Raw genomic sequence first — 14,372 nt, 5'->3', positions numbered from 1 at the left:
TCATCAGTTTTCTTCCACTTATCTGGGGCCGGGTCACTCGGGTAGCAGCCCAAGCAAAGAAGCCCAGACTTCCCTCTCCCCAGCCACCACCTCCAGCTTGTCTGGGGGAACACCAAGGCGTTCCCAGGCCAGCCGAGAGATATAATCTCTCCAGGGTGTCCTGGGTCTGCCCTGGGGTCTCCTCCCTGTGGGACATGCCCAGAAAACCTTGCCCAGGAGGCGCCCATCCTTGTCAGATGCCCGAACCACCTCAACTAACTCCTTTCGATGAGGAGGAGCAGCGGTTCTACTCTGAGCCCCTCCCGAATAGCTGAACTTCTCACCCTATCTCTAAGGGCGAGGCCAGCCACCCTTTTCCGCCGCTTGTATTCGCAATCTCGTTCTTTCTGTCACTACCCACAGCTCGTGACCATAGGTGAGGGTACGGGCGTAGAAAGAAATATGTTGTTCTCAAATATATATTTAGCATTTCAGTTAAAATATGAAGAGTCGCTGCAACATATTTTGTTGAATGTGGTAAATGTGTGTGAAACAGCTGTGGTAATGTATGGGTTAGTATGAACTATAATGTGGAAATACCAGACTATATATGAAGGTTTGATACAGTAGCAAATATAATTATTACTGTAACAGATATAGCACATGCTTACAGGATGAACACTTTTTAGTAAAAATCTCAGTAATTTTCCGCCCTACAACCTGTTTATTTGCTCATTAAAAATGATCTAATCAATAATAAGACAGCAGGCATGTAGACGTGAACGAGATGACCTGCCGCAGTTTAAACTGAGCATCAGAATGGGAGAAAATGGATGATTTATTTGACTCCGGGCATGTCATGGTTGTTGGTGCTAGATGAGCTGGTGCAGCTTCCTTTTCCCTGAAAAGTAAACTTCATTCAGATTGACTGTCCCTCAAAAACAAAATCACACCAAAAAAGTCAATATTAAACACTGAGATCACAGGCTGATCCGGCTCGTTTCATGTGGCTCGGGAGAGGTTCTTAATTTATTTCATGTCTAGGGAATGTGAAGGCCAGTCATCAGCGTCCGTGCCTTCCTCATTTATGAGTTGCCTTCACACTCTGACCACATGAATGACCTTCACAAGGAACCAGAAGTAAGCCTCATAGTAAGGTCTGAAGGGTTCAATAACAGGAGTCAGTACTGTTGGTCTGTGTGGTGCTCCTTGGATAACCATTGCCAAACTATCACTAACTTACTGCCAAACCAGCAATACTGGAAGATGTTATCCAGGTAGCACAACATCTCTCTTGTTCTTTCCACATTTTTTCCACATCTGTCACGTACTCAGTGTAAACCTGCTCTTATCTGAAAAAGAATGAGGTGCCAATGGTGGACCTACCATTTCTGGTGTTCCCCATAGAACAGCACCATGTAGACTGATTGGTGTTCAATGAACACAGGTCCTTTCAGGCCCTCATGTCATGCTCATGGAGACTTCTTGACCATATGTTTAGAAAAATGCACATGAGCACCCTGATAGAGGTTATCTTGTGGGGCTCTTGCAGTGCTCCTCCCGTTCTTCCTAAATCAGTGGAGCAGATGCCAGTCCTACTGATAGATTGACCGCCCAGCCCAGGTCTCCTCATGTAATGGCCCATCTCCTGGTAGCTCCTCCACACTCTTGAAACTACTGGTAGACACAGCGAACTCTCTTGCAATAGCACACATAGATCTTCTAGAAATTGAACTACCTGATTAATCTGAATGAGCTTCAGGTCATGCTGCAAGTAATGACACTTGCAAAAAAAGCTAAATTAGAAACAAAATAGCCAAGGGGCTTAAGGAAAAAGCAGTAGTCTTCAGACCAATGTTCTTTCTAGGAAACGCTGACACTTGAATATTGGTGTTGACCATTCTGGAGGTGGTCAAAGTGGCCAGAAGACAGGAAAATGCCCCAGGGAAGCTGGCAGTGAGTGAATGTCCCCTGCGTGGGTAAATGCGCACGGTTCGCTTCGGAGACTATCACGGATCCTGCTGTATAATAACCTCAGCTGGAAGAAGCGACAAACCAAACATAGGCGAATGCTTTAAATATGGGTTTGGGGCTGTTTACGTGTGAATAGGGAAAGGCACTATCCCGTGAACCAAAGTGCATAAGCTCAGGAGGACGTAATGGACATTACAATCGGCGATTGTAATTTAAAACTTAGCACCTGCACACTCAACACTGATATAGAATAAAACGACTCAACTGAATAAGTTTCTAAGATCTTCATTAAGGAGTCTTTATTCTCCAAATTTACATATTAAAAGATTTCCAAAGGGAAGAAATTGAAAAAATAAGAACTGATTATATCACCTTCCCTATCCCTCCTAAAGGGAAAGAAGACCAATTTAAAATTTTGAATAAAATTTACCTGACAAATAGACTCCTTGGTGATAGATTCAAAATAGAAACTGGTAATTGTGTATTTTGTGAAACAGAAGAGGAGGATTTGGACCATCTATTCTTTTTGTGCAATTTTATACAAATATTTTGGTTGGATTTTCATACCTGGCTTTATTCCAGTGGGATTCAAATGACCCAATTTACCTTAAATATGATAATGTTTTGGAGTGTTTTTGAAAGAAAAGAAAGCTAATTATGTTGTTAATGTGTTATTAATCTTGTACAAGCAATTTATACATAAATGTCGTTTTTTTAAGACCAAACCAACATAGGCTTACTGGAAAAACGACTTAAACCTGTTGGTTGAATCTTTGACCTTAGTTAGAAAGGAAAAGGCTGCTTTTTTTTGTTTCCTTTGTGGAAGATTTTGATTTAGAGAGTTAATAATCTGTTAAATTATGTGACCCCATCTTTATATTATCTTTTTCCTATGCATGAAAGTTGCTAATATGTAAGGAATGGTTATTCTCTGAATGTGTGCATTTTGTTTGTATGTTAATATTACTAATAAAAAAACAACAACAACAACAAAACAAAACAAACGTGTGTTAAATTTGAAAAAACAAAAACAAAAAAACGACTCAACTTGGTTACGGTCGCATAAAGGGGAAGGTAGTGGAGAAAGGTGGTCTCGAACCCCGGAATACCGGTTGATAGCCCTTCGACCTAAGTGCTATGCCACTGCCACCCCACAACAACCGCGGAGCAGTCCTTTACTTAAAGGTCCGCAGAGAGAGGCGTGGAGAAGGGCGGAAATAAGGAACAACGATGAGGACGTGACGCCTTGAAATTCGAGTTTTTCTCTGAAAGGGTCAGGGATAAAGATTTAGACAAAGACGCTGAAGGATCCGAGCAATGCTGTTTGTTGGAAGAACTGAAGTATCACCCACTGTACCAGTTTAACCGGGGAAGGTTGAAATCCATTTTCCAGCCATTTTGTCCCTGATTTTGGAGTCAGATATACAGTTTTCGCAACGGCAGACGTGCGTGTGAAATCAGACAAGTTTATTTAGTTGATCTTTTAAAATATAAGTACAACAGCGCGTCGCAGTGATTGACCGCGCCCAGATTGACCGAGGGATTTTGAAGCCACTTAGAAAGTACAATAAATGTTCACTGCCAATACAGACATAAAACCACTCAATAAAACATACAAATGAAAATTAAAATAATTTACTATTAAACGATTTGGGAACTAGACTTAAAAAACTATGCCGCAAACAGAGCTAAATAAATAGTTGTCATTATATACATTTGGCAATATAGGAAAAAAAAGCACACAAAAGGTAGATGTTTTTCAATAATTAAATAATGAAAGTTTATTAATATATTTGCAACTATTTATAACTGTTTACAACAAAAAGCGAGTGTTCCTTCTGATCTCTTGCTAGTTTCTCGTCCTGTTCCTTTGTCTGCTGGACGTGCTGGACAGGAAAAGAACGCTTGTTTCAAAGCTTTTGCACTAAACTGTGACAAATGCTTAAACAAGGACGCAACAAGCCATCACTGTGAAGTAACATAATGAACTCATAATGAACCTGAAGCTGCTGGTTTCTGCTGACGAGTTGTATCCCGTCTGCTTCTCCTTTATCACCAGCTTTGTTTCTAAATATAAAATTAAAATACAGATATATATTGGTGCCTCAGAATGTATATAAAAGACGGATACATTAAAAGGCAGAGATTTCCGATGCTATGTTTAATATGTTTGCTTATGTCGGTAAATAGACGGTAGGGAACATGATTAATGATAATTCCTTTAGAAAGAAGTGTCGCGCAAGTTGGACTCAATCTCGCGAGAAATACGTTGGAAAACACTACCCATGACCCCACAGTTTGTAGTTTACAGATTAGCCAGCTAGCAAAACAAATAGCTAATAAGGAAGTAAGAAAAAAGTCTCAAACTCGGGAGGTAAGTGCTGTTCGGCAACCACCTTCTCACATCTGGGGAAAATACTGTAACGGTACTTTATGGGTTTCTATTCCGTCGCTAGAACTACAAATGTGCAAGAACGTCTACTTATTATTACCCATGTTAATAAGTTAGAGCTAGCATTGTCCATTGGTACATGGCCAACCAACGATAGCTTGTAGACAACAGCTTAAAGAACCGCGTAAGATTGATTTCAGTGACGCCTGTTTTCGTTAGAAATGTAGCTAGAATGCCAGTGTTAATCATGGGCAGTGAAGCACAGTATTTTCCACAGAAGATAAAAAGAAAACGGCGGAAGTAGTAAGTGTCCGATAACGGACCCACTGGAGCGGCTAGGCGGCTAGTTAGCATGTTTTGCGGCGCGATATTTAAAATAAACGGTGGACAATGTCAGGGGAACATGTTTTGAAATATAATTCAATAATAGAATTTGTAATATTAGCTGTAGCTGTTTTGTACAGAGCTAATTTCGAAGACCTTTCACCAACTACCAGAGTTCATGGTTCTGCTATTTTCATTTCTTTAATTTCTGACCAACTGGCAATAGTCTGAAATTATTTTAGGATTAGTCGGGGTGCTTGAGGCTGAAGTGATGTAGCAGTGGCAATCACGGCCCCTGGTATCCGCAGCAGAGCCAGCAGCCAGCTAATCACTTGAGACAGATGCAGAGCTTTCAATGCTAAGAGGCTGTGATTTTAATAAGTAGCTGGGGAGGTTCTTCTTAAAGCCACCATGGTTACTAACTGACAACAAAGCCACCAAGTCATCTCTGGCTTTACTACACTGCAGGCAGTTTTATTACCATTACAAAGGAAGAGATTTTTTGAAAACCTCTGTTCCTTTGCTTGGTTTACCCAACCTTTTTAAAAATGTATTTATTTATTTAATTTTTGTCTCTTCTTGTTTTGGGATCTTTCCTGTAGAGGTGAGATGACCTCCTCCACCCTTGGTCAGTCGGCTCCTCATCTGCCAAACTTGGAACCGGGGATGGGGAAGCCCGCAGCCATGCTGGGGTTGTCAACTGGATTGGGGGGAGCAGAGATGGAGCTGCAGAAGATGCTGATCGACGAGAGAATGAAGAGTGAGAACCACAGGAAAAATTACCAGACATTAAAGGCGGAACATACCAGGTGAAAACAAATTTTATTTGATACTTAATGACACTATATGTCTGTGTAGGGATCACTTGGAAACAAAAATGCTATCTTCTTACCAACACTGCTAAAAATGGGGAAACTTTAGAGAGGACAGAAGATTGTAATAAATGTGTCAGGGGCAAATTTTGGTTATTCTCTTCTTTGTCCGTTGTGCAGCCTGCAGGATGAGTACACACGGGCACAGGCTGAGCTGAAGCGCCTGCTGAGTGACAAACAGTCTGAGCAGGAGAAACTGCAACTGCTGTTGGCCGAGCTGCGTGGAGAGCTGCTGGACAAAGCCAGGGAGCTGGAAGAGCTTCGTCTGCAGGTACACCACCCCCAAGATCAGGGGAAGTCTTAGATAGTGAAGATTAACGTTCTTGCTTTTGTTCCCTGTAAGATTTGCACATTCCTAAATATTAAAGACACCCAAATAAAGTGACATTTATTTCTCATCGTAATCTTTCTGGATGAAAATGTGTGTGTGCTTATGTGTTTAAAAGGTGATGACCCCTCAGCGGCTGGAGTTGCTCAGAGCTCAGGTGCAGCAGGAGATGGAGGCTCCAGTCAGAGACCGATTCAACAAGCTGGAGGAGGTCAGGCACTCTGATTAGTTTTTGCAAATGAAAGAGAAACAACTTTGCAAAATCCCCAGATGTTCAGAAGAGAAAACAAGAAAGGCATAAAAATATATTTATTTTATAGCTTGAAAAATGTCATTCAAAGGTCTCAGCTGCCATTATTATAATTAATATATCTGTTAAGGCACTCAAAAGCGTCACGTTAGTAAAAAATGAATAAATGATCCAAGCTAAACTGAAAGTAACAGCCATTTCATTTCCAGTCCAGCATCTGCAATAAAGTCAAAGTCAAGTCCTTTTCAAACAAATAATGGAATGATATTTTGTAATGATTGTGAAGGCACATGTTTGAAATGTTTGAAATAAAAATGAACTGAACTGAACTGAAGTCATAATCATACACTGGGGTTGGCTTTATATACAGCATGCATGAAGCAAGACATTAAAACTGCACAAGGCAGTATGTCTCTGCTTGTAGTCCATATTCAGGATGTTGTAGTTTAACAACAGCATCCAGTGTTGCTTTAAGCGGCCCGGTGTAAATGCATTGGGATTTTCTTTTCCTAAGTCCTGATGATGACATTATCACATTTTTGTTTTATTTCACAATGTCCACCCACAACCCTGAATGCTAATGTATTTCTTCACTTGGGAGATTTTGCATTCGGGGGGGAATCAGTATAATTGGAAGTACTGGAACAAGATGCTATTTCATGTGAACTGTTTTTACATCATTTTTCTTAGTTTGTTGATGATAATGCACGTGACTAAATGGCCATAAATGGGTTATAGTGAAAAATGAAATTGCTGGGCTATTTAACACTTCTACTGAATCTGTGCATATAAAGTCCATAGCAACAAGAGTTTTAAAGGTCCTTTAAAGCCCTAGTAAAGGAAAGAGCAGCTAATTTCCATGTTCTTTCTTCTAGGAGACGGAGAAGTACAGGTCTGAGTACAACAAGCTGCGGTATGAGTACACATTTCTCAAGTCCCAGTTTGACCATCAGAGAGAGGAACACGCTCGTGTGCTGGAGGAAAGGAAGATCCGCTATGAGGCGGAGGTGGGCTGGTTTGTGTGCAGTGAGCGGTGGCATGATTTTAATTTGTTGTGACTCACCCACGTCTAAATAAATAAGTTCTTAAACTTGTATTATTGTACTATCAGGTCTCCCGTCTGGAGAAGGACAGAGAGGAGCTGGTGGCTCAGTATCAAGGTTCAGATGCGCTGCGTGATGGGAAACGAGTAGAGGCCCTTCTGAGAGAGAAAGCTCAGCTCCACCTACGGCTGAAGGGGTTGGAGGCAGAGGTGGCCGAGCTTAGAGCCCAGAAGGAAAATTCGGGTCAGCAGGCTGAGAATGTCCAGCGCATCCAGATCAGACAGCTGACAGAGTCTCAGGCTGCACTGAAGTCACTGGAGGTGGCTCATTTCATGTCATTATAATAAACATAGCTGCAGAGTGATCAGATTTCCTTTTTTGGGAGTATTTGTGTTCATCATAACTGATGGATCTGATTGGTTGATGTGACAGGCGGAGCGCCAGTCGTTGCGTCTGCAGCTGGAGCGTATGGAGAGCGAGCTTCACCAGTGCCATGAGCAGAACAGCCAGCTCACCGGGAGACTGCACAAAGCTGAGAGAGAGGTCAGCTCTCTCACCTCTCAGGTACACTGTTCTTTGGTCTCTGACCCTGAACTCTGACAATGGACAGTGTTGGGGAGCAACAGAATACATGTAGCGCCGTTACGTATTTAAAATACAAAATATGAGTAACTGTATCCCGTTACAATTACTTTATTACTGTTTAAAGGGGTGGTATTCAGAATACAGTTACTTTATTTAAAAAAAATGGATTACATGGTGGTCTTTTCCTGTTTTATATATAAGGCTATGCCCTCTCTATTTTTGGTAATTTCACGCCGGTGGAAACCCAAACAAAACACGCATTAGGAGGCTCTAATGTCTGTGTCTCAATCTCGTGGCCCATGTCACCCCTACTTACATAATGACCTGAAGAAATATTTTAAAAAATTATTTGAAAAATTATTTAATTTGAAGGCAATAGGCAGAGTGTTACAGGCGTAGCCCTAAAGAATGTAGCCTCATGGGCAGTGTAGTCCGTGCTGCAGGGAGAAAAAGGAGACTCGAAAAGTACGAGCTGTCATCGAGCAAAAACGGTAGCTGGAAGCATGTAAATATAATAATAACCACTGCAGCCAAAAAGAGTGCCTGATGAGCCCAGTTGTAATATCTCGCTATTTACATTTGTGTTAAGAAGTTTTTTTGGGGGGGAAATAAAGGGCTATCTGACATGTTTTTTGTGCATCAGATTGAAAGCCTGAGGCATTCGCATAAGCTGGAAATAGCCAGCGTCAAACTGGAGTGTTCACGTTCTAAAGGGGAGGTGGAGAGAGAGAGAGACACCCTGCAGGGACAGATTGATGGTATGGGTCTCTTCTCTTTTCACATTCATCCAGCTCTCTCACGTAAAAGAGCATGCCAGAAATATGCAAGAAAACTGTCTTCATACCCCACTTTAACCTGACTTTGTATTGTAAATGTCTGAAAACCATATGGATAGTTTCTTTTTCCTGAGATAAAGAAGAGCTCTGATGGAAAATAAATCTACTCATTCTCTAAGACTGGAAAGCCTTTATCACCCTCAAACCCAGTAACTCTGTCTCAGGTCTGCAGGCAGACGTGGAGGTGCTAAATGCAGCGGTTGAACGACACAAGGAAGTCTTGGTGGAAAAGGAGAGGGAGATGGTCAGAAGGGTGCAGTCTGCTCGAGAGGAAGAGTTCCGTAAGATGGCAGCCCTGCATGAGGAAAAGTGAGAGTCGCCTTCATATGTCCGATGTGTGATTTGGATGTATTCTTGCAGTTTGAAACCACCTGTTAACAATGTTACACCATCAGTTATTGAAGCTTCCTTGTTTGTTGATCTCTGTGCACGAGAAAATGCTAACTTCCTGTTTTAAGGCCGGATGTAGGGTTGTACATTTCCGGTAGCTTTATTTTGCGGTCAATTGCTACTGGGAAGATGGACTCCAAAATCATGTCCAAAACACGAAAACGGAAAGATTACGTTAAGTTACAAAGAGCAGAAGGTGGGAACACTCACCATTGCTGTGTCATAAAAAAAAATCAAATGATCAATTTTGATGTTTGAAGAGAGTAGATTGATTGGTTGTTTACATCACTCAACACAAGCAGAGCCTGCATTACAAAATCAGAAGACACATTGTTCACATACAGAAGCACATCTCTGTGTAGTGACAGTTCTTATGATTTAAACAAGCAAATGCTCAGCATTCAAACTACAGGTGAACAATAGTCAAAGGTTTCCCCCGTTATGTGTATATATCAGCTAGTCAAGTACAGACCTACACACCATGTCAACAAACTGTGAAAAAAAGCCACAGAAAAAAATAAATGAATGATTGCTGGTTAACAAAGGTTATGTTGTGACTTACCTTCAAAATTGCAAGTAAACAAATACTGAGAAATATAACCTTTTAATCTTTTCTCTCTTTTCCTCTGAGGTGCGGGGGGAAAATATCGACAAGTCGATGTACATCATCTACAGATATATTCAGTAAATGCCCAAGACATGTTGTGAAATGTAAATCGCCGCTTGATTCATCCATTTGGTTGACTTGTTTTGGAAAACCAAACAAGGAGCGAATATCACACTGGAAACAAGGCGCTATACAGGAGTTTCCCCAACGAAAGTAGCATATGCTAAGGTGCACAGAGTCTATCTCACCCCTTTTCTTCAATTTGATGTTGCTAGGTTAGAGTTGGAGAACCGTCTTGCAGCACTAGAACAGCAGAGGGCGCTGCATGATGCCTCAGATCAAGCCCAGAAGGAGGAGTGGGAGGAGCGACTCCGCAGCACCCAGCAGGGTGAAGAGACAGCACGCAGAGAGCTGCAAAACCTGAGGTCAGGTTTGTGTTGCAAGACAACCACAGTTACATTAGTAAGAGGGCAAAACTGGGGCATGAGGAGTAGCTGTATGATATCTGAAACTTGCATAAAAGTAGAACTGGGGTTGTGACATGTTGAACTTTCTATGATTGATCTTGATTTTCTTTTTATCATCTTTCACTTTCTATTCCTATTTTGTGGTCAGCTACTAAAATATGTGTCAGGCGTAGAACCTGGAGACTTTTTTCTTGCTTTTTTTAAATGTTGTTTTTGTCTGATACCTTTTTTATTTTATCTCATAGGACTAAGGTACAGCAGCAGAGCTCACAGCTTGAGGAGCTGGAGAGGCAGAAAGCAGAAATTGCTGATTTGCATCAAGTAAGACACAACCAACCAACCATAAAGTCTTATTTGGACACTAAACAAACAAAAAAACCCAAAACAAACAGTGGTAGTTTTTATGCCTGCAGTAATAATTACTGTTTGTTTGACACAACAGCAAAACCAGGAACTTGGTGTGCAGATGGAGGCGCTGTCTCACTCTGAAAGTGACATGATGGAGACGAACCGACGACTGAGAGAAACACTGGACAGAGTGAGGGAGGAGCTGAGGACAGCCCGGGCACAGGCAGAGAGGAGCCAGCACGAGGCAGAGAGGTACACCCGCACAGTTGCCCAGTCTAACACAGGGATGTCAAGCTCATTTTACATGGTAGGCCACATATAGCCCACTTTGAAGAGGACCGACCAGTGAAACACCCCGTTCTGTCAGTGTAAAGAATTCTTTACTACACATTTGATCCCTGAGGTAGTTTGTTATAATGTATGCAACAATACATTTCAGTTTTTCTACACGATAAAGAAAAGTCTTACAGTGCGACTATCTGCTCTCAAATTGTAAGAAAGAACTAAGACGACTAATGGGAGTCTTTGGCGGGCTTAGTGTGGCTCCCAGACCTTATGTTTGACAACCCTTGTTTAACATGTACTCACTCTCATATGGCACTTTTCAAGTCTGAGTGACCACTCAAAACATTTTAACATGAATTTAGTGGCTTTTTGCTCCTTTCACATCCTCTTTCTGTCTGTTCCTTCCGCAGGTTGGTGGAGGAGCGTCGTATCGAGTGGTTGGAGGAGAAGCACAAGCTGCAGGAGCGAGAGGCTGAGCTGCAGCAGAAATATTCTCAGGTCAAAGACAAACTGCAGAGGGCAGCGGTGGCTCAAAAGAAGGTACCGCTTCTTCATTCCCTGCCTTTTACGGCACACCCTGGCAAAAACAGTAAAATCACCACATGTGGATTATAATCATTCAAGCTTTTTCCTAATCTTGAGACTGACAACACATCACAGATATGACACATTTCTTTTGTTTATCAGCTGAAAATTCTGGCTTTATAAATTATTCAAAAAGTAAAAAAAAAAAATTAATTTATGCTCCATTTTTTCCCCCCTATCAAGTGAAGCACAAATTGATGTAATTGTCCTCTAATTTTCAGTACTAAAACTGAATAAGCAACACAGTCTACAGCTAACAGAGTTTGCAGTTTTTAACAGGCTTCTGCACCTGGCTGTGTTAAAGGAAGCACGGGCCGAGCTAGAAAACTGTCTGTCGTAACATGAAAAATGCTCATATAGTTCCTGCAAGAAAGTAATCGGTTGGCTGTTCAGTCTGCTGTGTCTGAAATTTCGAGCATGTGTCAGCAAAACTATAAGGAAGGAAAACTTTTAGTTAACTGGTAGATGTCAAAGCATCAGAACAGAAAAGTGAAAGAAGTGTGCCTTTTGGAAACAGAAAATATGCAACAAAAGAAGTGAAAAACAAATGTGAAAAAAAAGGGAATTGATGTTTGTGACAGAACTGATTAAAAAAGAAAAAAAGCTGAATTACGTGATGTAATTCATGGATGACTGGACGAAAGCAGTGAATCTGTGTTAGCCAAGGAGGTGAGGCCGATGAAACTTTTTTTCTCCCCAGTGTTATTCAGATGAAACTTGTAAACCACATTTCCCCACTCATGTGCTATATAAGTAACCATGTGGGCGTCATTACCTCAGCAGTAAATGTACTGCTGAGGGTTTTTGTCATTTAACAGATAGGAAGTAGGTTTGCTGCACAAGTTGTATTGATGCATGAACAGTTGTAAAGCTTCTGTTGATGCAGGCAGACCAACTTAATCCAATAGAAAAAATATGCCTGAAGTTAGGAAAGAAAAAAAATCATTATTCCATTTTTTTGTATCTGTGTTCTTTAAAACAAAAGGAAAAACACAAAAATCTGTCATTAATGCACATGCAACCCCTGGTGATTTCCAGGGGTTGCATGTGCATAGGTCCATATGCTTTTAACGTTTTTTTTGTTTTTTTTCAGACATTTCTTTGTGCTGTTTTTCAGTCATAAATAAACATTTTTAACACACATGTTCACAAGAAGACTTGAGGACCTTTTAATGTTTGTTTGCACTTTAACATTGTTAGGAGTTTTAACAGAGAAAGCAGCTAATCTATCTGTGTCTGTCTGTGTCTGTGTGTCTTTGTGTGTTTAGAGAAAAACGCTGACAGAGAACAAAGAGAAGAGACTGCAGGATAAAATCCAGTTGCTGGAGGCCAAGATTGAGGAGCTGGAACTGGAAGCTGCTGCAGTTAAAAAGTAATTGTGATCGCCTTTTTTAAAAACTGTGCAGCCTGGAGAGTGTAACTCGGGTTGCTTTGTTTTTATTTTTGACAAGATGATTTCTGTAACAGTGGCCCTATTAGATTGGAGGAGCAGTTTTCAATAAAACTACAAACACAAAAAGCCAGTGTATAACACCAGAGGAGTCACTTGACAACTTAGCTTTTAGCCAAAACCGCATTTGCTCAGTTCGCCAGCAATGCATCTGCCGAGTTTGAAGTCGGATGGCTCAGTGTTTGCCAATTTGGAGAACACAGAATCATTTCAGATTTCTTATTAGTACAAGATGATGTGTTCAAATCAACTTTTGAGACACCGCACTCTACTGTTTCATTAGGAAATGGCTCACAATATGGATTTTTTTACTTTTTGGCCTTGAATGATGAAGCCACACTGACTTTACGGGGGCTCGATGTCAGTATGCTCTTTTCTCTCGTGTGCAGGCGTTTATTGTTCTCACAGGAGCAAGCTCAAGTGAACAAACGGCTGAAGGAGCTGCAGAGGCGTCACAATGAGTTTCGGCGCCTCCTGCTTGGCGGTCAGGGCCCCTTCAGTGCAGGCCCTGCGTTCCTGACCTCTTCACAGGCCCCCTTCGTCTTCCTCGGGTCTGAGGGACAGTTTGGTAACAACCCAGTGAGTGTCTTGTACACTTCATCTCTTTGGTTAGATTCCTTTTTTTGCTTGAATGATTCAAAGCTCAGTATTAAACGGCTTAACCAACATTTCTTTGAAAGTTTGAAAGAGCTTCAGAAAGCCTGTGGAACTGTTGCTGTGGCTTCAGACTGTTGCCCAGTACTACGGATTATTATAATGGCCTGTTTATCCGCTCTTTCTGAGGCAGCTGTGGCTCGTTAGGTTGTCCGTGTCCACTATAGGTATATAAGGGTTGATGAACATATATGTGATTGGATGAAAAGTGCAATGAGTGGTCAGAGTAGTAAAGCACTATGTCAATTTACACTGACAGGCCATAGAGAGTGCACTGGCAGGCTACTAACACATTGTGATGAGAACGCTCATATTAACTCGACTTTATGCTTTTCTGGCTCATGGTGGATTTTAGGATTCACTTTAAAACTGCAGACAGAGCACCTAATGAAGAGTCTAGTGCTTGTTCTCCTGAAACACACTGCTGCTTGCACTCTGCGATCACACAGGATCGGAATTGTTGGCGCTTCAGCTGTGTTCAGTTGACTCTATGTTGCAGAGTTCATTTAGCAGTCTCTATAATGTTATAACTTCTCCTTGCATCTCTTTCTTTGCCTCCCCGCATCCTTTTCTCCTCTCAGGAAGATCATGGTTCTCAATTCTCTCTGTTGCGTCAGAGGCTGGAGAATCTGGAAAGTGCCCAGCAGCAGCAGTTGGAGGAACTGGGCTCTCTGGTACAAAGAGATCGGAGCACCACACCCCAGCCTGAACTCTGACACTGTTTCTACTTCCCATGGGGCTTCAAGTACGAGCACAGTTTGAGATGACATCCTGCTTTCAAATCAAGCGGACTGTGTTTGTATAAAAATAAAACATTTATTGGAAGAATTCCACATTTTATATGTCTAAAATGTGATACCTTGGCACTTTTTCACATGATATCCTCAGGGCTGGATTTTGTAATAAGAAACTTGTTTACATTTGTTATAAAGCCATTGTGTTGGGGGAAAAAATACAGAGGAGTCATACAGATGACACTACGGACTACGTTGCACAATGATGA

At 41.4% G+C, this 14,372-nt stretch overlaps 1 protein-coding gene across 4 annotated transcripts; it reads left to right on the top strand.

Annotated features, from left to right (window-relative positions):
• Nucleotides 1-4,194: 4,194 nt before the first annotated feature.
• Nucleotides 4,195-14,197, top strand: cep83 (centrosomal protein 83). Of its 4 annotated transcripts, none has more exons than XM_085436055.1 (16): nucleotides 4,195-4,327; nucleotides 5,272-5,478; nucleotides 5,662-5,812; nucleotides 5,988-6,080; nucleotides 6,995-7,126; nucleotides 7,231-7,482; nucleotides 7,595-7,705; nucleotides 8,391-8,505; nucleotides 8,748-8,892; nucleotides 9,856-10,005; nucleotides 10,293-10,368; nucleotides 10,490-10,647; nucleotides 11,091-11,220; nucleotides 12,534-12,637; nucleotides 13,105-13,294; nucleotides 13,951-14,197. In XM_085436055.1, exons 2-16 carry the CDS (start codon nucleotides 5,279-5,281, stop codon nucleotides 14,083-14,085), a joined length of 2,142 nt encoding a protein of 713 aa, XP_085292181.1. In that variant the 5' UTR covers nucleotides 4,195-4,327; nucleotides 5,272-5,278; the 3' UTR covers nucleotides 14,086-14,197. The 4 variants fall into 4 exon arrangements, with proteins under 4 accessions (XP_085292181.1, XP_085292178.1, XP_085292180.1 ...); XM_085436052.1 differs by having other exon boundaries at nucleotides 7,595-7,726; XM_085436054.1 differs by lacking the exon at nucleotides 4,195-4,327 and adding an exon at nucleotides 4,411-4,529 and having other exon boundaries at nucleotides 7,595-7,726.
• The last annotated feature ends 175 nt before the right edge of the window (nucleotides 14,198-14,372 follow it).

Source organism: Copadichromis virginalis, linkage group LG17 (genome assembly GCF_057382275.1).
Source record: "Copadichromis virginalis isolate Kocher_CV1m ecotype Utaka linkage group LG17, C_Virginalis_male_GT1.1, whole genome shotgun sequence".
NCBI classification, from domain to species: Eukaryota; Metazoa; Chordata; class Actinopteri; order Cichliformes; family Cichlidae; genus Copadichromis; species Copadichromis virginalis.
This window is presented reverse-complemented; position numbering and strand designations above follow the sequence as displayed.

Excerpts from the sequence above, each read along its gene's own strand:
- cep83 (XM_085436052.1), top strand. The coding sequence starts at position 5,279 with ATGACCTCCTCCACCCTTGGTCAGTCGGCTCCTCATCTGCCAAACTTG. Across the intron at positions 5,479-5,661 it reads TTAAAGGCGGAACATACCAG|CCTGCAGGATGAGTACACAC; the intron begins GTGAAAACAAAT and ends TCCGTTGTGCAG. Across the intron at positions 13,295-13,950 it reads GACAGTTTGGTAACAACCCA|GAAGATCATGGTTCTCAATT; the intron begins GTGAGTGTCTTG and ends TTCTCCTCTCAG.